We start from the raw sequence: 26,711 nt of genomic DNA, 5'->3' as shown, positions 1-26,711 counted from the left end.
TACAGATTTCATCACCAACCTTTACAAGCTAATCTAAGTACCACTTAGACTAATAATCATAAATAATAAAAAATAGGACCACATATTCAAAATATAAAGTTCCAACATAGCATATTGTCTCAAAAGGTCAATGCAAAAGACACACCAGAGCCACTTTACTTGAGGGGCAGAATATGAGAAGGTGGTACTTCAATGCAAAACTAACAGAAAAACACTTCTTCAAATATGTGAACTTGAATATGAAAGGTCAAGCAAGTTGGGAATCTTGACAGAACCGGAAAACTACTTTCTTCTTCAAGTGTGATTTGTATGCACTCATGCCTACGCTGCAACCTCAGCTTCAATGAAAAAAAATGAAGAGATGTCTCAGTATGACTGAACATAGAATTTTCAGGTTGTAGAATAAGCCAAACAGTATCATGCTACAAATGGATGCAAGTTTTATGAACAACGTTGAAGTTCAATTTTGCCATAATTGGTCATATTAAAGAGGGTTATATGCGAGTGGAAACACAAAAGTTACTCTCAAAGCACCCATGAGATCATCAATATCCCAAAACTTACTCTTCAACACATTGAGCCACTGTTTTTCATCCTTTTCATTGCGCAAAAGACTTCCAAGAACTCTAGCTGCCAGAGGAGAACCTACACATTTTTTCACGATTTTTTTGCCCATCTCCGCCAACTCTTCATGCTCCTGGTTGGCTGCACCAAATGCATAGTGTGTGAACAATAACCAATTGTCGTCCTTAGACAAAGGCTGCAAGTCATGAGTAGAGCATGTTCCCATGACAGATGCAACTTTTTAATCTCGCGTAGCGGCCAAAATTGAGACACCTTTGGTTCCGCTACAATGCAACACAGACTTTTAGTCCTCCCATTTGACATTGTCCCACACATCATCTAGAACAAGAAAATACCGTTTTCTCAGCACCACTTGTTGAATTTTGTTTTGCATTGCTTCTAAAGTTGAGAGGTTTGGGTTCACTCCGGTGGAGGATTCTACAATGGACTGTAGAATTCTCATGATATTGAATTTTGTGGAAACACAAACCCAATTTCTCAAATCAAAATGCTGGATCACCCTCTCATCATTGAAGACCCATCGAGCAAGTGTTGTTTTTCCAAGTCCCGCCATGCCAACAGTGGGATACACAGAGAGGCCATCAATGCTACTGGCGTGCTTTGTAAGAAACTCTACAATCTTCTGTTTCTCTTGGTCTCTTCCATACATCTGGTGCTCAGTGATGGCAGAACTAGTTTGCCACAGATCATCATCAATACGCTGGAACCTCTTGACCCTGTCTTCCATCCTCTTGCTGATAGCATGATGAAACAAAATAGTCTTGGGATGGAAGCGGGCTAACCACCCTTCACTTTGAAGACGGTTGGATTCCATTTAACATTCTTTCAAGATATCTTCCAACACATGCGCAGCATCGGAAAGCTTCTTCAGCCAGTCCTTCATGGCATGGCTTGTAAATTGCTCCTCTGCAGCATCTTGGAACAATGCACGGATTGCCTCGAGATTATCAGACAGCTCTTGGATCTGAGTCAACACCCGAAAGTGCTGCAATCTCATTCTTGACAAAAGTGTTCAAGTTTCCAATGACAATTCCAAGCAAAGCATCACTTGCCATTTTTAGAGATTAAAGCAAGAATTTGTGAGTTTAGAGAGGGTAGTTTGGATTGCAAATTCACAGGTTTGCACAAAGAGGACGACACTACTCTCGATGTATTCTCAACTCAAATCCATTATTGCTTTTCAGATAACCAACCATTAGAAAAGATTAAAATTATGGGGTGGGTTCCATTGCAGAGGGATTCCTACTTGCTCTTTGAGGAAACACACAAGGATTCTTACTCAAAGGATATTAACTAGCCAGTTTTGATATTAAAAAATCATTTTTAGAGTAACATTACCTAGCAACCTTTCATCATTCTCATACAACTTTACTCTGTTCTTCTCTTTTCTCTAGTTCCAAGCTATGATACAAGAATTCATTGTCATCTTTCTCTTTTCTATAGTTAGAGGCTAAGAATATTTGTATTGCATTCTCGCTCATATGGAATGAACAAATTTCTTCCATTGAGGTTTTTGGATGTTAGCCTTAAAATATTTTATTTGATTGTTACGACATGTGAACAAAGAACATAAGTGATTAATTTTTTTTTTTTTTGGGTGCATATCTTATGTCTGCGTTTTGAGATCGATTTTTATCATGTGTTAACCCTCTCGGTGAGCTCTTATAAATGCCATTCTTCACTTGCAATGCACACCCAACTTGTTATGGATTTAACCATTCACTTAATCACTTCCACGTATAAAACTATAAATCATGCATCTTTTAGGTTTAAACTTTTTGTATTCCTAATATTATTGAATACTCTTTCCTTAATAGGATTACTTGTGCAATAAAAAATTGATTATTTTCTTTTGTGTTTGTTTACTGTCTCTTCAAACCGCATGAATTTTTGCATTGTCAGATTAGTGTTTGTAGTAGTTTCTGTGTTTTTGGTAGTCAATATAATTGGTACTGCTTTATTTTTCTATTATTTGACTTTATGTCTATCCACTTTCAGTGTGAGATACTGATACACTACTCAAGTCTTTGAATTCTTATGTATTGTAGGCCAAATCTACTTACATGAAATGCAACTCAGTTTGCTAGCTAAGTTTAACTTAGTTATACTCTTTCTATTGGTTTGGTGGAAACATTCATCAATATTCCAACTTTTGAATCATTGTGACTATTTTAATAGTAGTAAGAATGAGACCAACAAATAAAGATGCAAACCTTGGTATCTTGTTATTAAGAATCATGGCTAATCATCATAGAAAATGATAGGTTATGGTTATTAAAGGGAAACAAAGAAAACTTCTATATAATTGATCAGTCTGAAATGTATACGACTAGATGAGCCTAAAAAATTTATACATAATGATAGAATCAATCTATATTAACCTATGAAAACTAAATTAGATATAAGTCAATCACAAGAGCCGACTTTGCTTATTAAGGGGGAGAATATGATAGGTAGGCGATGCTTTTGCATTATACAGCAAAATGCTACTCCAAATATGTGCACTTCCAGATCCAATAAAGTCATGTTGGAATCTTGATAGAGGAAAAAGGTTTTACTTATGGTCTACATACTATATCTGTCATATCAGTAAGATGGTATTTCATTTTTCCCTTTCTTTTCATTCTATACAAGAAAGAAGATTTATTCTAAGATATCCTAGCCAAACAATAACATAATCCATCAACTTATAACTCAATCACAAATAATATCAGGGAACGGAAATTCGAGTCATGCAATTTAGTAAATCTATTTAGCTCGACCATTGTTAGACTTATCTAAAACAAGAATGCATAGTAATTAAGTCACTCATTTGGCATTTACTGGAATAGTTAAACATTTCTTCAAGATTAAAAATAATAATAAAAAAGTAAAAATAGAAAGAGTTATGTTACTCAATGGCCAATGCTAACCATTGTTTGAGTGGCTGGTCACTTGGTCCACAAGTAAAATCCTTTATGTTGCAGAACATGGCAATGACATGTGCAAATATTGGTTCCATCTATATGCTTTTCACTCAGAGCTGATCAACCATTCTGTCAAATTCGTAATCTGGAGTGAGATAATAACTCTGATCTCTGGTTGACTTCCTCCGATTCCATTTAGTACTCATTTTATCTGCAAAAAGGATTTGAAATATCGTTCAAAAGATCGGATAATATTTTACAAGGACAGTTGCGACAAATCAATGGAAAACGAAGAAAGGAAACAAAGATGAATTTACCACAAAATGTCTCTTCCTGCATTGCAACCAATTATAAATGTGGGATGTGAGCAATGTTTTGCCAGTCTTCCCCAGCTTCTCTCTTGCATTGCTTTGCAAGCTTCAGGCACTCATTAATGTATAGCTTATGCAAGTTGGTCAGGTGCTGAAAGCCACTGGGCAGCGACCTTAACTCAGGACACAAACCAATGTGTTACTGTTGAAGAGAAGTCATATGTCCCAACCACTCTGGTAATGAATCTACATTATATAGAGTCAAAATTTGGAGGGAAGGGATGTATTGTAACCCTTCTGGTATGATAGGGTTACCTCACCAAATATTGTAACATCAAGAAGGGAAGTTAGCTGATTCATGCTACTTGGCAGAGCTACCAGCTCTGGACAAGCCCAAATCTCAAGGCGCTCAAGATGCATTAGGTGCCTCATACCTTCTGTCAAGGAATTTAATCTATCACCGCACATAATCTTCAAAATTCGAAGAGAACTCAGACCTTGCAACACATTCTCTGAAAGAGACTCAAGTTCATCTAGTAATACCTTTTCATAGAAATATTCAATTCTTAGGGTCTTAAAATCGGTTCAGGGAAGGAAGCAATGCCCTAATTACCATTATAATCAAATACAGACTTCAATCCTTGAATTTTAAGATGTGAAACAGATCGAAAGGTGAGGCAATTTTAATTTGGGGACACATGAGATGATTAATTCAGAAAGAAGTGGGAGCATCTCTGCTAGTCTGCTCTTTCATCTCTCAGCATCCTCTCCAAATTTGGCAACCGGAACAAAGTCAGCTTCTTCAAGGACTTAAAAGCCTTTTCCTCTGCACCCTCCACAATAGTCTCTATGTCCTGGTGTCTACCATAAACTCTCTGCTCCGTGATGAGAGAACTCGTCTGGCGCCATTCCTCATCTTCTTGAAGCCTCTCTACAACCCCTGGCTGCAACTCAAACCTTATTCTTTCTTCATCAATCTGGCAGAACCTATCTCCAATAACTTTCATCCTCTTATCAATATCAAAACGAAACAAAATCATCTCTGGATTGAAACAAGAAAACGATTTCCGTGCGGGATTTGCTGAGCGTTAAATTTTATTGAACACTCATCCAGCAAATCGTCGAGCACGTGGGCTGCATCAGAGAGCTTGTTCAACTAATCCTTAACGGCGTGGCTCGTATCTGCTTCTCTTCAGCATCTTGAATTACAGCATGGATTGCAGTGAGATTACTGGATAGTTCTTGGATCTGCGATTGAACACCATAGAAGGTTGCGAGCTGGTCCCGCAGAAAAGTGTGCAAGTTTTCAACGACAATTCCAAGTAGGGATGTCAATGGGGCGGGGCGGGGGCGGGGCGGGGCGGGGGATGCTTCCCTACTCCCCGTCCCCGCCTCCAGAATTAATCCCCGTTCCCGCCCCATTTCCCGTCATGGGGGGATAATTGTCCCCATCTCCGTTCCCCGCATTCCCCGCGTTCCCCGCGGGCCCCATTCCCCATCTTCCTATGTTTAACATTCATATGGAAATTATAGTAAAAATATCAAAAAAACAAAAAAACAAACTAAAAATATTATTACAAACACACAAACATATCTTATCTAAGATTATAAGTCCAGAAATACAACATAGCAAATCATAGTCCGTAAAATAAAATCTTAAAATGCAACTTCCATTATAAAGAAAGTAATAAAACAAAGTCTTTAACATCAAATATTCTTTCATTGTCGGCATAAAACTTCCAACAAACATCTCCATGTTCTCTGTTAAAACAATAGAGACAAATATGTTAACATACAGTGACGAGAATGGAAGCAAACACGCAGACGCAGAAGTGGAGAGGAGAAGGATGCCGTGCCTGAGGAGAGAGAACGACGCGGTGAAGCTGCTAGGGTGACGGCGCAAGAGTGGCCGGTGGCTAGCTGTGAGGGTTTTGAAGTTTGAACAAAGTGGAGAGTGAGTGAGTGACTGAGTCTAGAGAGTTGGGGTTTGGATGGGAATAGAGAGTTAGAGAGGGCGCAGCAACAAAGGTGAGAAGGGAATATAGGGTTAAGGTTTTTTAATGGGTGAAATTACTAAAATACTCCCTATGTTAGAAATAAAGTAAGAGTATTTAAGTAAGTTTAACAATTCGGGGAATTATCGGGGATGGGGCGGGGATCCCCGCTCGGGTCCCCGCGCCTGTCTCGGAGAAATTTTGCTCCCCATCCCCATCCCCACGAGAAAAATTCCCCACCATCGAGGCGGTCTCTGCGGGGATCCCCACCTGCTGGAGATTTTTGACACCCCTAATTCCAAGTAGAGCATCAGCCATTTGCAGATACGAGAGCTACACTGCAACGAGAGAGAGAGATCGGTAATTTGGCTTCGTTTGGTTTGGTTATGCACTGAAGATTTCAATGGAAAACGACATCCATGGTAACACTTAAACGGTGGCTGCAGGTAAAAACGCGCCACTCATTTTGGTTCCGTTTGATAGTAATTTTTCATTTTTTTCTAAGTAGAAATTTGACTTTGACTAACCAGAATCTAAAGATGAAGATTTGGAGAATTAGAGTTCACCTTTCTTTTTTTTTTTGGTCTAGGGCTAAGCCCAAAAACCCTACCCGAACCCACTACCCCAACGCGCCCGAACCAAACCCCAAATTGATTTTTCAGCTCTCAGAATTTTGAACCTTAGCGCCGAGAAGCTCTTTCCATGGCCACCATGCAATGACTATGGTTAACCCTCTTTCCAGTTGATCCTCGGGTCTGGATTCGAGTCGCGAATCGGTTGATGAGATCCGAATCAGGTCTCTCTGCTGGCGGTCAATGTTCCGCCTCAGAGGTTAACGAGATAGATTCTGGTGAAGTCCTATCGCCGGTCAATGTTCTTCTTTCGCCGGGGAACTCCATTAAATCTTCCAACCAAGCTTCGTACCCTTCCTTGTTGCTGCTTCAATCTTTGCCTGGTCCATCCCGTGCACGCCATTGTTTGACAGACCTTGCGCGGACAGCTTGATCACTCCCTGGCCACCGCAATGTTCTTCTTACCTTCACAACCTCCTTCATTCCTTGGATCTTGAATGAATGAATTTGATGCTGTACTCTCCATTCAATGACGCCGTTCTCATTAACGGCTCATCGCAGAGCGTAAGGGAAATGATTCGGTAGATATACAGAAACCGCTCAGACGTGAACCGGAAGCAAACTGCCGAACCAGACGGGAATCGGACGGCCGAATCTGAACTGGAACCGGCCAATTCAAACTAAACGACGCCGTTTCGCGAGACTTAAAAAAAAAAAGAAAAAAAAAACCCTCGCTCAGCTTCGTCCTCCCCAGAGCCCCTTCCTGATTCGCCTCTCAAAGCAAACAAAGCATCTCAAAGGCTCAAACGGCAACCCTAGCCTCGACGGCCACCCGTCGTCTTCGTCTAGCAGCTTCGTCGTCGTAGCCGTGGCCTTCGTCCCGCCGCCATCTCAAAGTGTCTGATTCCTCTCGTGCGCAACAGATCCACAGTGTGTGAGGTCGCGTTTTGCTCAATTGAATTTCTTAGATCTAAACTCTCAATGTACAGTTCTATTACTTCTTCTACTGCATCTCTGATTTTTGAATTTTGGCATGAAGTTTTTTAGTTGTTGCTGTTGGTTCTGTTGTTACCGAATCTGTGTTGCTGCTCCATTGTAATTACTAATTTGCAATCATATAATTTTTGTTGTTGTTGATTTTGAATTTGAAATTGTGGTTGATGATTGCTAAATTGTTGCTTGATTCGGGTAAGATTGAAAGCATATCTGGTTGTTAGCGATGATTGAACCATCTTAGAGCTTTTCTTTCTATAACTTGAATCATTTAATGGTTAGTTATGCTCCTGTGCTGTTCTGAAATGGGTATTCTTGGTGTTGATTGAATCATTAAATGATTAGTTCACTGCTGTGTTTTTTTTCTGGGTTAATTTTTGGAAAAAAATTGTTGATCTTTGTTAAAATTGTACTGAAATCTTGTTAAAATTGTGATAAGCTGAAAACCTTGTTAATGTTTATTGAAATTATAATGAAAATTTTGTTAAAAGTTTGTCAGAACTTCTATTGTTAGAGAAGAACTAAATTTTGTCATCTTTGTTTTTAATAAATACATAGATTAATTACATTAAATCAATTAACTAGATTGGATTATAATTACACACAATCTCTCATCAGAATCTGACACCGGAGAACAACTGCACGCCAAGAAACTTCCATCCAGAGCCTTCGAGATTTCATTGTTCATGGACTCGCTGCCTGCACCCTCTCACCTCTCTCCCTCCGCACTCTCCTTCCTTGACGGCAAGTTCCACACCAAAGACGCCCTCTCCGAAGCTTCGACCCTCGTCGCCGAGCTACAGACTCAGTGCTCCGTGTTGGATCGGTCTCTGAACGAGTCCACTCGCCGACTAGGAGAGGGTCTCTCAGCTTACACTTCGTTCTCGGGCGACGTCAACAACCGCCTCAGTGCCCTTGCCTCCACTTGCTCTTCCAACGCCGTGCCAGGTTCGGTTCCATTGATCTTTCTCTTTTATTTTGGTTTAATTGTAAGGTTTTTGTGGTGTTTTGAATTTTGCGAAATTGAATTGGTTTGTTGTTGGGTGGAGATGGAGGAAGAGGCGAAGATGGTGATGGCAAGGGTTTCAGAGAGGAACTTGCGGCTTTGGCGAAGGAAGTTGCCAGGTTGGAGAATGTTCGTGTTTATGCAGGTTGGTTATCAGTATTATTATTTTTTGGTTTTCAATTATCACCGTCAGAAGAGCATGAATTGGATGGAATACTTATGTTGTGGTTACTTTTGTGAAATGGATTTGTGGTTCTCAAATATATGTTGGTTTGCTTAGGCTGATTTCTTAGATATCATACTGGTCATACTTGTTGAATAATGCTGCTTATTTCAGTATACGGCTAGTGCAACTTTTATTAATACTCTGATACTGCTTCTTACAGAAACAGCGCTGAAACTTAATACTTTGATTGGTGATATTGAAGATGCTGTATCACATACCATGAACAAACACCTGAGGAAGCCTTCTAGTCAGAATTCAGAAGTGAGAAATCTTTCTTATCATGGACCCCAATATCCATTGGGAACTATTGCATCATTACATCGTTGATGGCGGCTAAATGTTGCAGGAAATGCGTCTGGTTGCTATAAACATGCTAAAAACAACAGAAGGACTATTGACCTCAATTACAAAGACACAACCTCAGTGGAAGCGTCTTTTATCAGCAGCTGATCATAGAGTAGATCGAGCTCTTGCTATCTTAAGACCCCAGGCAATTGCTGATCATCAAGCACTTCTTGCTTCCCTTGGATGGCCCCCACCTCTTTCTTCTTTGGCTTCTGCAAATCAAGGACTGAATCCTCTACTGCGTATGCAAGCAGATGCTAGACTCGAGTACTCTGGAAACTTTCTTGCTTTGTGCAACCTACAAGAGTTGCAAAGGCAAAGAAAATGTAGACAGCTTGAGGGCCATGATAGGGAGGTTGCTCTGCGACAACCACTTTGGGTAATTGAAGATCTTGCGAATCCCTTGTCATTGGCTTCCCAGCGACATTTCTCAAAATGGATTGATAAACCAGAATTTATATTTACGCTTGTAAATAAGATCACAAGCGATTATGTTGATTCAATGGATGAAATGTTGCAGCCTTTGATTGATGAAGCAAAAGTAGTTGGCTATAGTTGCAGAGAAGAATGGATTTCAGCAATGGTTACTTCCTTATCAACATACTTGGCAAAAGAAATTTTCCCTAGTTATATTAGTCAACTAGAAGAGGAATGTGTTACAGGTATTCAATCATCTGCTAGAATATCGTGGCTGCATCTGATTGACCTGATGATAGCTTTTGATAAAAGGATCAAGTCTTTGGTGGAGCGTTCTGGAATTTTGCTATTTTCTGATGACAATGGTATGTTGCAGAGGATTTCTTCACTATCTGTATTTTGTGATAGACCAGACTGGCTTGATCTGTGGGCAGAAATAGAGCTAGGTGGTGCCCTTGATAAGCTTAAACCTGACATTGAAGATGAGAATAATTGGAGAAAGAAAGTTGAAGCTGCAGTTCTCTCATCATGTACTGATAATCTCAAGTCTCCCCTAATTTCCAGTGCATTTCTTCGCCATCTATCAGCTGTTATTGAACGATGTAGATCATTACCAAGTGTTACTTTGAGGTCCAAATTTCTCAGATTAGCAGGTGTGCCTATTATAAGAAAATTTTTTGATTCCATACTTGTCCGTTGCCAAGAAGCTGAAGGACTAACTGCCTTAGCTGATGATGATGCTGTAATTAAAGTAGCAGTTTCCAACAATGCTGCCCATTACTTTGAATCTGCATTAAGGGAATGGTCTGAGGATGTCTTTTTCCTTGAGATGGATCTGGATCTGGATGATAAAGCAGAGCTGGCAAGTAATGCAGATAGAAATGGCGAAGTTTTGTCAGAGAGTTCTGGTAGGGTCATCTTGGATGACGAGATCAAGAAGTTGGAAGCTTTTAGAACAGAATGGGTTGAAAGGATATCTCTAGTATTTTGAGAGGTTTTGATGCTCGATCTCGAGATTACATCAAGAACAAGAGGCAATGGCAAAAGGTTGAAGAAGGGTGGACTGTGTCGAAGACACTGATAGATGCCCTAGATTATTTGCAAAGCAAAATGTCAGTTGTAGAAGAAGCTTTGAATAGTAGGGATTTTGTTGGGGTATGGAGAAGTTTGGCTGCTGGAATTGATCAATTGATTTTTAATGGTATTCTTATAAGTAGTGTAAAATTTCATAATGGTGGTGTCGAAAGATTCAGCAGCGATATTGGTGTTTTATTTGGGGTATTTGGGGCGTGGTGTTTGAGACCGGAAGGATTTTTTCCAAAATCAAGTGAAGGTCTTAAGTTGTTGAAATTGAATGAAAACAGAGTGCAAGAATGTCTTGCTGGTGGGAAGAGATGGTTGAAGGAAAATGGGATCAGGCATCTGACTGTAACCGAAGCAGAAAAGGTTGTGAAGAATAGGGTGTTCTCAAGTTGAAACTTTTTTGCTTTGTTTCATGATGTTTTAAAATTTTTGGAAAAAGATTATGATATTTTTTATATGTTAAGATAATGTTTTTTCTATTGACTAGATGTGCGGGCAAGACAAATGAACATTATAATAACGTGAATGTAAAGCGGGTTTGGGATATTGTTGGTGTAAAAAATAAAAGAACATTATTATGACTAGCGGCTCAACAGGCACTAGATCAGCCGCTTTTCTATTATTTTTTTTTAAATTAAAATTTATTTTTTGCTAATATATTATTTATTTTTTAAATTTATTAGATAAATATTTTTTTATTATTTTAATATTAACATGACTTTATTTATATAACATTTTATTAAAATTAAAACTATTATAAAAAAATTTTAAAATATTAAATTATAAAAACACACAATAAAGAGGTATATATATATATATAGTTCAAAAAATAATGATAATATATTATCCTGATTCAAAAAAATTATATATAAATCAAAATACATATTAGTTATTTACAAAAGATAATTTTTACTTAAATATCACAGATATTATATTTGTGTTCATATTTTTTAAGTGGTAGGCCAAATATGAATCTGAAGAGGTTTCATTTCTTATAAGTAATGAAAAAAAAAAAGAAGAAATGAGAATGTTTATTTTTTTTATTTTTAAATATCAAACTATAAGAATAATTAATAACAAAATAGGAGAATATAAAAATTGTGTACTTTAAAAAAATCTTCGTAGTTCATCATACATATCTTTATTAATAACTTTTTGAGTCTTGAACAACTATCAGATTTATTTACTACAAAAATAACTATAAACACTTCAAGATTATTCAATTAAATTGATTCCTTAATATAGTAGGGACAAATTCAATTAATTCAATTAATTATAGATTTGATAAAATAATTTAAAAATTAAAAAATATATTTAAAAATAAATATAAAAATTTTATAAGTTATTTAACTTTTAGACGTTCAAAAATTATAAATTTAAATTAAATAAGATATTAAAAAAATTTATTATGTTGTTATTATGTGTAATAAAATTAAGATAAATATTTATAAAGTAATTATTTATAAATATTATAAAGTTTATTTATTTATTTGTTTAACGGTATTAAGCAAATATGAAAAATTTATAAAATATTTAAAGTATTTTTTTTATTTTTTAATAATTCTAATAAATAAAAAATATTTTATTTTTTAATTTTATTTCATAATTCTAATAGATAAAAATATTTTATTTTTAAATTTATATTCAATTAAATATTATCTTTAATTTTAAGATTTAATTTTAATTATTAATTTTTTTTGAATTATTAATACTTTATTATATATTCTTATTGTACACACTATTATTTCTCTTACTATTATTTCTATTGCACACTATTATGCTTTATTCTCCTTTCTCATTTTCTTCTCCTCACACCTTCTCTTCACCCGATCGTAATTAAATCACCAAGTACTATTATCGCAACTTTCAAAACAAAAAATAAATTCTATATTATAATTTATTAAAACTATTATAAAAAATTTTAATATTAAATTATAAACACACAATAAAAAGGTATATATATATATATATAGTTCAAAAAATAATGATAATAATATTATCCTGATTCAAAAAAATATATAAATCAAAATACATATTAGTATTTACAAAAGATAATTTTTACTTAAATATCACAGATATTTATATTGTGTTCATATTTTAAGTGGCAGGCCAAAATATGAATTTGAAGAGGTCTTCATTTTCTTGTAAGTAATGAAAAAAAAAAGAAGAAATGAGAATGTTTATTTTTTATTTTAAATATCAAACTATAAGATAATTAATAACAAAATAGGAGATATAAAAATGTGTACTTTAAAAAAATCTTCGTAGTTCATCATACATATCCTTATTAATAACTTTTTGAGTCTTGAACAACTATCAGATTTATTTACTACAAAAATAACTATATAAACACTTCAAGATTATTCAATTAATTGATTCCTTAATAGTAGGGACAAATTCAATTAATTCAATTAATTATAGATTTGATAAAATAATTTAAAAATTAAAAAATATTAAAAATAAATATAAAAATTTTATAAGTTATTTAACTTTTAGACGTTCAAAAATTATAAATTTAAATTAAATAAGATATTAAAAAATTTATTATGTTGTTATTATGTGTAATAAAATTAAGATAAATATTTAAAGTAATTATTTATAAATATTATAAAGTTTATTTATTTATTTTTAATGGTATTTAATTTTAAGCAAATATAAATTTATATTTAAAGTATTTTTTTATTTTATTAATAATTCTAAATAAAAAATATTTTATTTTTTAATTTTATATTCATAATTCTAATAGATAAAAAATATTTTATTTTTTAAATTTTATTCAATTTATTAAATTATCTTTAATTTTAAGATTTTTTTTTGAATTATTAATGTATACTTTTATTATATATTCTTATTGTACCACACACTATTATTTTCTCTTACTATTATTTCTATTGCACACTATTATTGCTTTATTCTCCTTTCTCATTTTCTTCTTCTCCTCACACCTTCTCTTCACCCGATCGTAGTTAATTATCACCAAGTACTATTATCGCAACTTTCAAAACAAAAAATAAAATTCTATATTATAATTTATTAAAACTATTATAAAAAAATTTTAAAATATTAAATTATAAAACACACAATAAAAAGGTATATATTATATATATATATATATATATATATATAGTTCAAAAAATATGATAATAATATTATCCTGATTCAAAAAAATTATATATAATCAAAATACATATTAGTTATTTACAAAAGATAATTTTACTTAAATATCACAGATATTTATATTGTGTTCATATTTTTTAAGTGGTAGGCCAAAATATGAATTTGAAGAGGTCTCATTTTCTTGTAAGTAATGAAAAAAAAAAAGAAATGAGAATGTTTTTTTTTTATTTTTAAATATCAAACTATAAGAATAATTAATAACAAAATAGGAGAATATAAAAATTGTGTACTTGAAAAAAATCTTCGTAGTTCATCATACATATCCTTATTAATAACTTTTTGAGTCTTGAACAACTATCAGATTTATTACTACAAAAATAACTATAAAACTTCAAGATTATTCAATTAAATTGATTCCTTAATATAGTAGGGACAAATTCAATTAATTCAATTAATTATAGATTTGATAAAATAATTTAAAAATTAAAAAATATATTTAAAAATAATATAAAAATTTTATAAGTTATTTAACTTTTAGACGTTCAAAATTATAAATTTAAATTAAAGATATTAAAAAAATTTATTATGTTGTTATTATGTGTAATAAAATTAAGATAAATATTTATAAAGTAATTATTTATAAATATTATAAAGTTTATTTATTTATTTGTTTAACGGTATTTAATTTGAAGCAAATATAAAAATTTATATTTAAAGTATTTTTTTATTTTTATTAATAATTCTAATAAATAAAAAATATTTTATTTTTTAATTTTATATTCATAATTCTAATAGATAAAAAATATTTTATTTTTTAAATTTTATATTCAATTTATTAAATTATCTTTAATTTTAAGATTTTTTTTTGAATTATTAATGTATACTTTTATTATATATTCTTATTGTACCACACACTATTATTTTCTCTTACTATTATTTCTATTGCACACTATTATTGCTTTATTCTCCTTTCTCATTTTCTTCTTCTCCTCACACCTTCTCTTCACCCGATCGTAATTAATTATCACCAAGTACTATTATCGCAACTTTCAAAACAAAAAATAAAATTCTATATTATAATTTATTAAAACTATTATAAAAAAATTTTAAAATATTAAATTATAAAAACACACAATAAAAAGGTATATATATATATATATATATAGTTCAAAAAATAATGATAATAATATTATCCTGATTCAAAAAAATTATATATAAATCAAAATACATATTAGTTATTTACAAAAGATAATTTTTACTTAAATATCACAGATATTTATAGTTGTGTTCATATTTTTTAAGTGGTAGGCCAAAATATGAATTTGAAGAGGTCTTCATTTTCTTGTAAGTAATGAAAAAAAAAAAAGAAGAAATGAGAATGTTTATTTTTTTTATTTTTAAATATCAAACTATAAGAATAATTAATAACAAAATAGGAGAATATAAAAATTGTGTACTTGAAAAAAATCTTCGTAGTTCATCATACATATCCTTATTAATAACTTTTTGAGTCTTGAACAACTATCAGATTTATTTACTACAAAAAACTATATAAACACTTCAAGATTATTCAATTAAATTGATTCCTTAATATAGTAGGGACAAATTCAATTAATTCAATTAATTATAGATTTGATAAAATAATTAAAAATTAAAAAATATATTTAAAATAAATATAAAAATTTTATAAGTTATTTAACTTTTAGACGTTCAAAAATTATAAATTTAAATTAAATAAGATATTAAAAAATTTATTATGTTGTTATTATGTGTAATAAAATTAAGATAAATATTTATAAAGTAATTATTATAAATATTATAAAGTTTATTTATTTATTTGTTTAACGGTATTTAATTTGAAGCAAATATAAAAATTTATTTAAAGTATTTTTTTATTTTATTACAAATTCTAATAAATAAAAATATTTTATTTTTAATTTATATTCATAATTCTAATAGATAAAAAATATTTTATTTTTTAAATTTTATATTCAATTTATTAAATTATCTTTAATTTTAAGATTTTTTTTTTGAATTATTAATGTATACTTTTATTATATCTTCTTATTGTACCACACACTATTATTTTCTCTTACTATTATTTCTATTGCACACTATTATTGCTTTATTCTCCTTTCTCATTTTCTTCTTCTCCTCACACCTTCTCTTCACCCGATCGTAATTAATTATCACCAAGTACTATTATCGCAACTTTCAAAACAAAAAATAAAATTCTATATTATAATTTATTAGATTATTATATTATAAAATTCTATATTATAATTCTATTATTATAATTTATTAGAATATTATAATTTATTAGATTATTATATTATCTTTGTACTACAAAACAAAAAATAAAATTCTATATCTTCTTGCTGTTACTTATTTTACTTTATTTTTATTATAATTTATTATATTATTATATTATTTTTGTACTATATAACAAAAAGTGAAATTCTATATCTTCATGTTGTTACTTATTTTACTTTATATTGGCTATCTAAATTAGCTTGTATAATATTGTAAAGGTTGAAACTGTTAAAAAATATATAACAAAAAATTTAGATATTTGTTGTGTTATCTGGTTATTTAAAAAAACTAATTCATAGGTGTTATTATCCTACCAATCTTAATGTTATATGTCAATCTAATATTTAATAAAAATAATATTAACCGACATAAAACTGATTAAAATTAAAAAAATAATTAGCAAAATATCTATGAGAATTTTTCACTTACTATTGATAGATACATATATATTTTTTTTTGCATTTTTTATATGCCAATCAAATAATCAATACTATATGCCAAACAAATAATATTTAATTAATTAATTTTTTTTGAAAATAAATTATTTTTTAATTGAATTATAAACAAATTTTCATGTACTTAAATGTCAGAACTCTACATCGTTAATAGTTTAAGAAATAAACATATCAATATTTAACAAATCATTGGTAGTTGCAATTTTTTTCCGTCTTTTTATGCTAATCAAATAAGAATTTAATTTTGATGTGCTATTAATGTAAAATAGTTTTACACGTGCATCTAATCACCATCAAAATTAAACTCATCAAATAATCAGAACTATATGCCAATAAATAATATTGTGAAATACAAAATAGTTAAATTTCTTGCTGTATAATTTATTTAATTTAATTTAAAAATAAATATTTATGTACTCAAATTTTAATTCCAATACTCTATATAATTAATAATTTAAAAAATTAAAAAAATAACATCATTAAATACAAAGCAGTTTAAAAAAATTGAGATTTAACTAAAGGGTAAATATTAATGCACTTAAAATTTAAAAAAATATTTTACATAATTAATACTTTAAAAAATTTTAAAAATAATTTTATCCTGTACAAAACCATTTAAAAAATAAAAAAAAATTGACAAAATAATTTATGAGAGTTCTTCGGTTCATTATTGATAGGTATATACATGTCAAAAAAATTTAAAAACAAATATCAGATAAAAAAATAATAATTTTTTTAAAATTAAATTGATGAAATAAAACTTTGATGTGAAAGATAGATTAAAAATATATAAGAATTAATATAGTTTGATAAGTAAACTGAAGAGAAAGGAAAATCAAGGTGAAAGTTATGCGTGAAATTAATAACTGCAGTAAAACGGTATAAAATTTGCAATTGTAGTGAATGGAAGCGAGAAAAAAATGGAGGCGATACAATCACGATATTAAAGGAAGGAGAATGATGACAATAGTAATAATACAGAAAAGTGCACCTAATGGTGAGAGGAGAAGTACTAAAAATTGAATAATGAGATCAACTATTGGTATAAAGTACTCACATAAAGAATATACCCAAAATAAAACGATAAAATCGATAAAAAATTATTTATCATCCCTAATTATTTTTTTTTCTCCTTTCATAAATGGCATCCAAAATCAACATTTAGCATAGTCACTATCTAGTTCAGAAAATCACAGAAACTCATCCAAATAATTGTTACATACAGAGAAGCACATTCAGAATTGGAAAGAGAAATAAGAAAAATTGAAAACGGATAAAATTAATAAAAGGATAAATTATTGGAATAAAGAATTGAAGAACTTGCTCTCCTGTGTTTGGCTACTCCTGTGTTTGTGGTACTCCACTTATGTAGTTGTATTAGTTGATATGACAACTTGTTTCTTGTTGAATTATCTCCCAATAAGTACACGTCTTCTAGTTAGGTGTTGATGTCTTGTTCTTCTATCATTTTCTGTCTTCTTCGCCTAACAGATTCTGTCCAAGTAGTTGATGTTGACGTGATTGTTGATTCGTGATAGCGAGATGCAGAGAAGAAAAATGTTGCGAGACCAAAATTGAAAGCGAAAGAGTAATTTAATTCTCTTGGGAGTAAGTACGACTGAAGGTGGATCAGTTTTTTATTGAAAGTGGGTCAGTTTTTAAATTGAGTACATAGTGGTAACAGTTTTTTTATTGGAAGAAAATCAGTTTTAAAATATGTCGTGGGGTTGAAAGTGAATTAGTTTGATACTCTGTCGTGGGATAAATTCTTTTTTTGATAAAAATAAAAAAATGGAGGACGTAGTAACAGTTATTATATTGAATTCAGTGTTTAATGAACATAAAAAAATAGGGGTAAAATAGAGAGAAGAAATTAGATATCAAATTTTCCTATCCCATTATACATTGGTATAATCCATTATATATTGGTATAGATTTGATTAAGGAGTACTCTTCTGTATGTAATTTTTTTTAAATATAAACAATAGACATAAAAAAATATATAACCGTGTATTGTAATTTAATTAATTGGTATAGATTTAATTAAGAATACACATTTATATGTAATTTTTTTAAGATAAAAATAGACATCAGAAAATATTTAACCGTGTATTGTAATTTAATTAATTTTGTTATAGAATATCAATAAATTATGTTATTACTTGAAATAAAATAAATTAGTTTTAAACTTTGTCATGGGTAAAAACAATTTTTTTTAAAAAAAATAAAAAATTAAATACATAGTAACAAATTTTTTTTTTTTAAAAGTGAAGTGTGTAAATCCTTCTTTTAAAAAAAAGAAAGAGGGTAAAATGGGAAGAAGGAATTGGATACCAAACTCCCATATCCCCGTTATATATTGGTATAGATTTGAAAAACCGTATATAAATTTTTTTTAGGCTGCAATAGGTTTAACTTAATTTTAAAATTGTCTTTTTTATTAAATTTTTAATTTTTATTCCGAAAATATTCTTGACTAAAAAGAAAAGAAAAAAAAAAGAAAAGAAACACGGGTTAAAGGAAAGGGGGAGGGTATCAGTTGGAGGAGGGTTAGGTTTTGGTTCAGGGAGAAAAAGGGGAAGGGAAGGGGAAGCGGCAGGGGAAGGGAAGGGAAGGGCCACCGCCGCTGTTCTTCGCCGTTGCCACTCCTGTTCCTCGTCGTTCAGTCCTCGCCACTGGATCTCACTGTGAGGGTAGACGTCGAGCACAGCGAGCCGTCTCCTCCTCCTTGCCTTCACCGACGTCATCGTCTTGCCGTACCTCCTCCTCTTCGTCGCACCTCATCTCGTCGTTTGCTTTGGTAATTATATTTATAAATTTTTTGTTTTTGTAATTGAAGATGAATTTGGATATTTTTTATTGTTGTAATTGCATATGAATTTTGTTAATGAAAGAGGAAGAATTTTAGTTTTGAATTTTGTTGATAGTTATGAGTTTTGATTGTTCTGATTTTCTGAGTTCTGGGTGGGGTGGTGGTGGTGGGTTCTAAGTTTTGTTGTTTTTCTTATGATTCCATTATCATTGTTGTTGTTCTTCTTATATTTCTTTTTATGATTCCATTATCTATTGTTCTTCTAATGATGACCATGATGATAATGGTGGTGGTAGTGGTGGGTTCTGGTTCAGCTTGGGCTTTCTGTTTTTCTTCTGGTTGATTTCGGTTGATTTTAAAGAAGTTCTGATGATGATGATGATGATGATGATGATGATGATGATGATGATGATGATGATGATGATGATGACCATGTTGATAATGGTGGTGGTGGTGGATTTTGGTTCAATTTGGTCTTCTATTTTGTTTCTGGTTGATTTTGGGGAAGAATGGGTTTTAAAACTTAGTGACACTTTTAGGACTATTTGTAGCAAAAAAAAAAGCCGGAGACGAAATAAATTTTCAACTCCTATTCTAGAGATTAAAATCGTACGTAACCCAAAAAAATTACTAAGGAAAAGAAAAATAGGCAAAGAGTATTATGTTATTTTGTCCTTCATGAATGATAATGTGAAGATATAAATTATAGTTTGAAATATTTAGCATTTATTTTTATCATTGAGATTGACTAAGATTTGATTTGTGTTAAAAATGAGTAATGAAGAATGATTTTAACGAAAGAAATGATGGTGTAAGCGTTGGAATAATAGTTGTGAAGTAATAACTATGGTAGCATTTGTTTTTAAAGACAGAATAGAATATGACATTAAGACAGAAATAATAAGACGGAGACATTAAAAATTATTCTTTGTGTATTGTGTTTGGATATGATGTACAAGACACTAATGTAATGTTCAGTATTATGTTTGGATACACAATTACACATGGACATGACTAAAATATTATATAAAATGACTAAAATAGTCATGTAATTTCAAATTTTCTGTATCAACTACAAACTAATTTAACAGAGAATGAGAATAGAACTTGAAAAAAATATTTGAAGGGGCCAAAAATTTTAATAAAAAATTATATAATAATACTTATATTAAAATAAAATTTATAAATATAATTATGTTATTTTTAAATTTATTATTAATACGTTGGAATACATATAGTTACTATTAAATCCGAATTTGATTAATAAAAAATTTTGTCTAGGTTAATAAGCTAAATTAATTTTAAATAAAAAATTAATTTTAAAAAAATCTATTTTTACATGAAAAAATAATTTTTGTACATAAAAATCTATTTTTATTTAGAAAACTAATTTTTTTCTAAAAATTGATTTTTCTTTTCAAAAAATTATTTTTTTAGTATTTTAAAAGATCAATTTTGTCTTTGATAATATTTATCTTTTAAAAATTTGAAAACTAATTATTTTTGTTATTATTTTTATTACAAATCAAATAATATAATACAATGTTAAAATGATATTGAAGTAAGAATGATAAGAAGGAATTAATTATCTAACCCAATAAAAAATTCTATAAAAAAGAAATAGTACCTGAAAAAAACGGTTTAATCACGAACCGGTAATATTAACAATTAGCTCCTTCGTTTCTTTCTCCCTTTCTCCCTTTCTTTCTTTCATTTTAGAAAGAAATCACACAAACCCCAGCACTGTAAGCCTACGCCACCGCCGCAAGGAGTGAAATACTGCCGCCGTCCGTCGCACTCAAAGTTCGCCATCCGTCATCTATCTTCCCTCGTGCTCCTAGTCTTCAACCCCTGTTCGCTGTCACCAATTGCGGCTGCTTCCTCGAGCTCGGCGTCCGTCGTCTTTGTCTGCTCAGCCTTCCTTCCGTCGTCGTTTGTTTGCCGTTCACGTTCACATCTTCGTTCAGCTGTCGTCTTCGTTCGCGTTCTTCGTTGTTCACCGTTCGAGTTCGCGTTCGTCTGGAAGCCACGTTGCTCCGCTTCAAACTCTGCGACCAACCCGCGCGCTCCACCCAGCCGTCGAACTGCTCTCTTTTGTCGCCGTGAGTTCCCTAAACCCGCCACCAGCCCACCAGACAATACACTCACACAACACCAATACTCTTCTTCAAACTCTGCATCTTCTGATTTCTATTACAATAAGTAATTATTTGATTTGGAAGTGGTTTGGATTTTTTCATAGACGGAATAAAGTTACAATAGTTATGTTCTCTTCTCTGTCACATTGAAATTAAGCTTTGAATTCTCTTATTTCGTTTTAATTTTAACGCACTCAACATGTTTGATGAAATGCTTTAACCATATTTCTGGTTGGTTTTAATTTTAACGCACTCAACATGTTTGATGAAATGCTTTAACCATATTTCTGGTTGGTTTTAGAATTTCTAGCTTTTAGAAACTTAGTAAGTTGATTGCATGTGAAATTAGAATAATTGGATCATAGTAATTAAGAAATTTTAGCTGCACAAATAACATCTTTGCAGAACATATTAGCATGATGATTCCACTTGCATTAGTGTTCTTCTGGTAGATTTTAATTGTTATTGTGAACTTGTTAATTTGCTAATTGTTCTTCTGTTCTTCTGTTACTTTTAATTTTTTTTTTTTTGTTGTGATTTTCTGTTCTTGAACTTGTTAAGTTGATAATTTGCTGCGACTTAATTTGTTGGATTTTCTATTTAGGTCATGTTCTTGTTTATTTGCTAAATTGTTGTGTATTTATTGTTTATTTGCTGGATATTGGTAATCATTGTCTTTGAGATTATTTACTATGCAGGTTTAGTGTCATCACTGTTTTGGAATGTTTTATAATGTACTAATGTTTGTTGCTGTTTGTAATGCTGGTTGCAGGTTTAGTGTGATTATTGGTTAATGTTTGTAATGTTTGGTGCTGAATGCTGATTGTTGAGTTCAGATATGGTTGTTTATTTTGACTTGGGTAAAGAGACTTATGGTCATTTTTTCCTGCGTTATACCAATTCAAATGATTATTTTCAGAAGATGAGCACTTATTTATGTATCTTGAGAAACTGTCTTTGTGTGTTATGAGCATTTGGTGAAGCTCGTATTGTACTTATTCAAAGTTTAGTTTCACCAAATGGTCTTCAAAGCAACTCATCCAAAATGCTGCTGCACAAACCCAAGTCTATTGTCTCTTAAAGCCTGTATGCACCTTCATTTGGTGAAAGCCTTTCTAGCACTAGTCCACTACCAACTTTGTTATTAATAATGTTATCAAATTTATTTATCCAAGTACTATGTTTATTTTTCAGTTGGATTTATGATTTCATTTGATATTCTTCCTGTTGTTCTTGTCAGATATTTCTTTTAACATTTTGTGTACTAATGAGGAATTGTATTTCATTAGAAAAATTTCATACTACCCTATACCCTCAACTTAATACTTGCATATTTATAATTTATTATTCTATTTTAAAACGGTTTTTCCGGTTGAACCACTGGTTGGATCGGTTGGACCAGTAAACCAGTGAACCAGTGACTAGAACGGTTTGATGACTGGTCCGGTTCTCAGAACCTTGGTCCAGAGACACTGAATTAGTGTATTTTGTGTCCATCTTGATAGGAAGGACACATAGACACTAACAAGGAACACAACTTATTTTTCATTTTTTCTTTCATTATTCTTGTTAATTTTTTATAATTATATTTTTTATTATTATATTTTTCATCTCAAATTTTTTGAATGAAAAAAAATGAGAATAAATTGGATTTTCATAATTTGTTTTAGTTTATCACCAAATATAATACAAGAACACAAAATTTTGTGTCTCTGTCCATTAGTGTCTTGTCCTGTTCTCAGAAACAAACACAGCCATGGAGACGGGGACGGAGCATGTCCCCGCCCCCATGGGACCCATTGCCATCACTAGGTTCTACGGTGCCATTTGAGCCGCTAGTTGTATTTAAAGAAAAAATAGTTGATTTGAATATTGTTCTTGTGATCCTAAACTTTGTATGACATTTGATAAATTTGCTTCGTTTTTTAATTTCCTTAAACAACCTATTCATATTGTGGTTGTACTTTACAGAAAGAGTGCATTGTAATCATGGTCCAGTGGCAAAGGCATTTCTTGCCAGTTTTTCGTCAAATTGCACACTCTGCTACCACCTCATCTCCCCAAGGTTAGTGATTTATGTTTTTAACTATTTCCTTCTTGCAAACTATGTGAAGTTGCTAATGCTTTACTCTTATTTTTTTAGGTTTTATTAAATACTTTAGAAAACCTATTTCTGTACATTGTAGGTAAGGGTCTGACGACATTGACAGCAAGAACAATACTATTGCCCTCAATTTCAAGTCGTAGCCCTGTTTATCACTCTTTCCAATACCAGGTTTTGATTTACATTGTGACTGATCATATCACGTTATAAGCTCTCTACTTAAACTGTATTGACAGATAGTTGGAGCTTACACGGTTCTTTTGTTTTAGGGAATTTCGGGTTCTACCTGTTTGCTTTCTAAGTCATCAAATCTGGAACAAACACCAACTTCCTCCCCGTTAGCCTTAACTTCCTTTTTGGGTAGCAAAGAAGCTCAAGACCAGAAGCAGACACCTGTTAAGAAAGAAAGAGTTCAAGCAGTAATGTCAAAAATAAAGCAGGTTTGTTTTTTTCCCTTGTGTAATTCTGTTATCTTGTATTTCTTAAGTAATTGCTCAATTTACATTATGGACATGACACAAATCTTTTGATTTCATTGGTTTTCTTTAATTTATGCTAAAGAGTACTTATCATTCAAATAGTTTAATTCCATTTCATTTTAATAAAAAAGCATGTCTATGATTTGTACTTCTGCTTCTAACTCTGTTTTGAAAATGGTACTTCTTCCAAAAGCAACAACAAACGAACCCCTTTACTAAGACAACCCTATTATGAAGTAGTCTAACAGAAAATGAGAGGACTGAGAGATGCTTCTTACAAGAGAAAAAAAAAACAATAAATATGATTGAAGCGCAGGTTTCTAGTGTCTAAAAACGTCTGAAAGAGAAACTCCTATTAAAACATCAATCTTTCATCCTGAAAGGTGCTTTTAACAAAACTATTATGATTTAGACAAGGAAATTGTTCCTGCTTAACAGGTTCAGTCACTGCCATTGTGCTGACTGTATTCATTTCTACCTCGATTTATCAGTTTTTGTATGTAATATTCTTTATAATCATTATTTCCATTTTATCTTGAAGTAAGATTTTCGAAGATTCCTGAACTTTTGAAATGCCTTATAACCATTGGGCATTTCATGCTTGACGATATGATACACAACTCAACTCAACTCAAATGCTTGCACCAACTATGAAATGCCTTTCATGCCATTCACAATTATTGTTATATTATTATGGATAATTCAGTTTTAACAGCATAACATTTGGTGCTGCAGTGATTTTGTCAATGTCAAATTGCCAATATATCGTGAATTGCTTATGGATATCATTTTTTCCCCCTGTTAATATGGGTCATTCTGAAGTAACTGCTTAAAATACAATGTTAGCTAGTTCAGACTGCAGCATAGCAATAGTTTGAAAACTGAAAAGTATAACATGATCTGTTTCATCCTGAGACTATTGGTTGAGCATCTCTGAACGTGCCCATAGAGAATACCAGGTCACCAAGTCAAATGGTGCCTCTGCCTACTTTTTGAGAAACTTTCTGTGTTTCTTCAGTCAGCATAATTTTCTGGTCAACGAAAAGCCACCCTTGGATTGAATGCTATGGAAACATGATCATAATTTCTGGGTTTCTGTTTTTCTGTGGTCCAGTTAGCATATATGACTGATTACCTTATTTTTCAACGTGCTTTCTCAGAGTCCTAAGAAGGTCAACTTGGTTGCTGCTTTGGTTCGTGGTATGCTGGTTAAAGATGCATTGCTGCAATTGCAAGTGACAGTAAAGCGAGCTTCAAGAACTGTATATCAGGTAATAAGTGGTATTACACTGTATTTTCATTTCTGTGTGTAGACAAAACTAAGAGTATTCAATTGCTTCCTCTAGAGCACCATACAGCATCAAGGCTAGGCTGTTGATTTATCTGTCCTCATTGGTTTCTAACCAAGAGTTCGTATTTCCTTAGAACAAGTTCAGCTGTTGGTGTAGTCGGTCATTAAGCCTTGTATCTTAGCAATATATCTGCAACTCTCTAAAGTCACAGATTCATTCATTCACAAAATAGACCATAAAGATCAACTTCTTTCTTACCTTAAGATACTTTCAATGTTGTTGTGCTTTCTCTCTAGCTACCTTATGTCCTTCTCTATCATTTTCTACATTCTTTTGGCTTTCTGGATTGCTCAATTTTTTCTCCTCCACTTCGGTCCACAATTTCAAGGGCCTTATTGTTGTTGTTGTTGAGTTGTTTCCGTGTGGCCTCAAGGTCACGGGTTCAAGCCGTGGAATTGGCTACTTATGTAATTATCAGGTTAGGCTGCCTACATTACGCCCTTTTGGTGCGGCCTTTCTAGGATCCTGCATTAACACGAGATGCTTGTCTACAGAGCTGCCTTTATTATTATTATTATTATTATTATATTATTATTATTATTATTATTACGCACTGCACTTGTAGTTTGTTTCCTACATATATTTCAGCTCCCAAAATTTCATCACTTCTTCCCCTTAATATTACCATTATCTAATTCTATGGGATTGTTCCTCCTTTTCCATGATCTGTGCTGGGAAATGCAGAATTGGAAACTTATGTTCTAAAGTTATAAGCACTGCAGGGTATTACTCAAGCCCAAGGAAATGCCGTAAATAATCATGGATTGGATGCAGAGCGCCTCATTGTTGGTAACGCTTCAAATTTTGCACTTGTGTAACTTAATTTGTTTAGCCACTTTGTTTAAATCCGTGCTGATGCTGTTTCATATTTCTTGCAGCCGAAGCGTTTGTTGGAAAAGGATTATTCCGGAAGAAAGTTTCTTACCATTCCAAAGGAAGAGCCGGCATCAAAGTCAAACCGGAATGCCGGCTAACAGTTGTAGTAAGAGAAATAACCGCTGAAGAAGAGGCGAAGATTGCGAGGTTGAAGGTTCACAATTTCCGCAAGCTCACGAAGCGTGAGAAACGGCTTGTGCCGCATCAGCTTATTGTGTCCAATCCTGTTTGGGGCCGCAAAAACAAATCTAGCGATCGAAACTCGAGTGCCACTGCTGCATGAGCTTCTTGAATATTTCAGAGTTTCAAAATAGTTGTTTAATGGTTGTGGCATATTCTTGTTATCCATCTTCATGTGATAGAAATAGTTGTTAAGAAATATCCTGGCTAGTTTCACATCGAGAGTAACTCCAAATGTTAGGATATTATGGAGAAATTTGTCTACCCCCTAATTCTTCCACAACCACTCTTTCCGGATTTGGCATCTAATTGAATTGGAGAAATAAAATAGGAGAATCTATGTCAAGAATGATAAAAAACAAATACAAGTCAGTCCATGGGAGTTGCAATTTAATTGATCTTCGATTTGTAATCCAAAGCTAATATTGAATATATATTAATTAATAA

At 31.8% G+C, this 26,711-nt stretch overlaps 3 protein-coding genes across 6 annotated transcripts; 2 read left to right on the top strand and 1 right to left on the bottom strand.

Moving 5' to 3' along the window:
* On the bottom strand, positions 1-5,091 carry LOC130982566 (putative disease resistance protein RGA1). Of its 2 annotated transcripts, XR_009087181.1 has the most exons (3): positions 3,809-5,091; positions 3,498-3,702; positions 1-338 (listed from the first exon to the last, which is right to left on the bottom strand). XR_009087181.1 is itself a non-coding variant. In XM_057906603.1 (2 exons), the coding sequence occupies exon 1, from the start codon at positions 1,397-1,399 to the stop codon at positions 869-871; it is 531 nt and encodes a 176-aa protein (XP_057762586.1). In that variant the 5' UTR covers positions 1,400-1,483; the 3' UTR covers positions 1-338; positions 565-868. The 2 variants fall into 2 exon arrangements, 1 of the variants encoding a protein (XP_057762586.1); XM_057906603.1 differs by lacking the exons at positions 3,498-3,702; positions 3,809-5,091 and adding an exon at positions 565-1,483.
* Positions 5,092-6,385: 1,294 nt separating this feature from the next.
* On the top strand, positions 6,386-11,145 carry LOC130982257 (RINT1-like protein MAG2). The gene is given in 6 exon segments (XM_057906193.1): positions 6,386-7,307; positions 7,980-8,309; positions 8,411-8,512; positions 8,754-8,854; positions 8,940-10,335; positions 10,338-11,145. Coding segments are annotated over 5 exon segments (2,355 nt in total). The 5' UTR covers positions 6,386-7,307; positions 7,980-8,047; the 3' UTR covers positions 10,832-11,145.
* Positions 11,146-18,851: 7,706 nt separating this feature from the next.
* On the top strand, positions 18,852-26,711 carry LOC130982009 (uncharacterized). 3 transcript variants are annotated; one of them, XM_057905822.1, is made up of 7 exons: positions 18,852-19,123; positions 23,245-23,338; positions 23,460-23,548; positions 23,647-23,817; positions 25,017-25,127; positions 25,931-25,997; positions 26,087-26,711. In XM_057905822.1, exons 2-7 carry the CDS (start codon positions 23,263-23,265, stop codon positions 26,365-26,367), a joined length of 795 nt encoding a protein of 264 aa, XP_057761805.1. In that variant the 5' UTR covers positions 18,852-19,123; positions 23,245-23,262; the 3' UTR covers positions 26,368-26,711. The 3 variants fall into 3 exon arrangements, with proteins under 3 accessions (XP_057761805.1, XP_057761806.1, XP_057761807.1); XM_057905823.1 differs by lacking the exon at positions 18,852-19,123 and adding an exon at positions 20,856-21,237; XM_057905824.1 differs by lacking the exon at positions 18,852-19,123 and adding an exon at positions 22,062-22,133.

This window comes from Arachis stenosperma, chromosome 5, assembly GCF_014773155.1.
Source record: "Arachis stenosperma cultivar V10309 chromosome 5, arast.V10309.gnm1.PFL2, whole genome shotgun sequence".
NCBI lineage: Eukaryota > Viridiplantae > Streptophyta > Magnoliopsida > Fabales > Fabaceae > Arachis > Arachis stenosperma.
Note: the sequence above shows the minus strand (reverse complement) of the source record. Positions and strands in the feature narration are given on the sequence as shown.

Bases quoted from the DNA above. Each gene is read 5' to 3' on its own strand.
- LOC130982566 (XM_057906603.1), bottom strand. From the start codon at position 1,399: ATGGAATCCAACCGTCTTCAAAGTGAAGGGTGGTTAGCCCGCTTCCAT.
- LOC130982009 (XM_057905822.1), top strand. From the start codon at position 23,263: ATGGTCCAGTGGCAAAGGCATTTCTTGCCAGTTTTTCGTCAAATTGCA. The intron at 23,339-23,459 runs GTTAGTGATTTA...TGTACATTGTAG, and splicing joins TACCACCTCATCTCCCCAAG to GTAAGGGTCTGACGACATTG. The intron at 25,128-25,930 runs GTAATAAGTGGT...TAAGCACTGCAG, and splicing joins CTTCAAGAACTGTATATCAG to GGTATTACTCAAGCCCAAGG.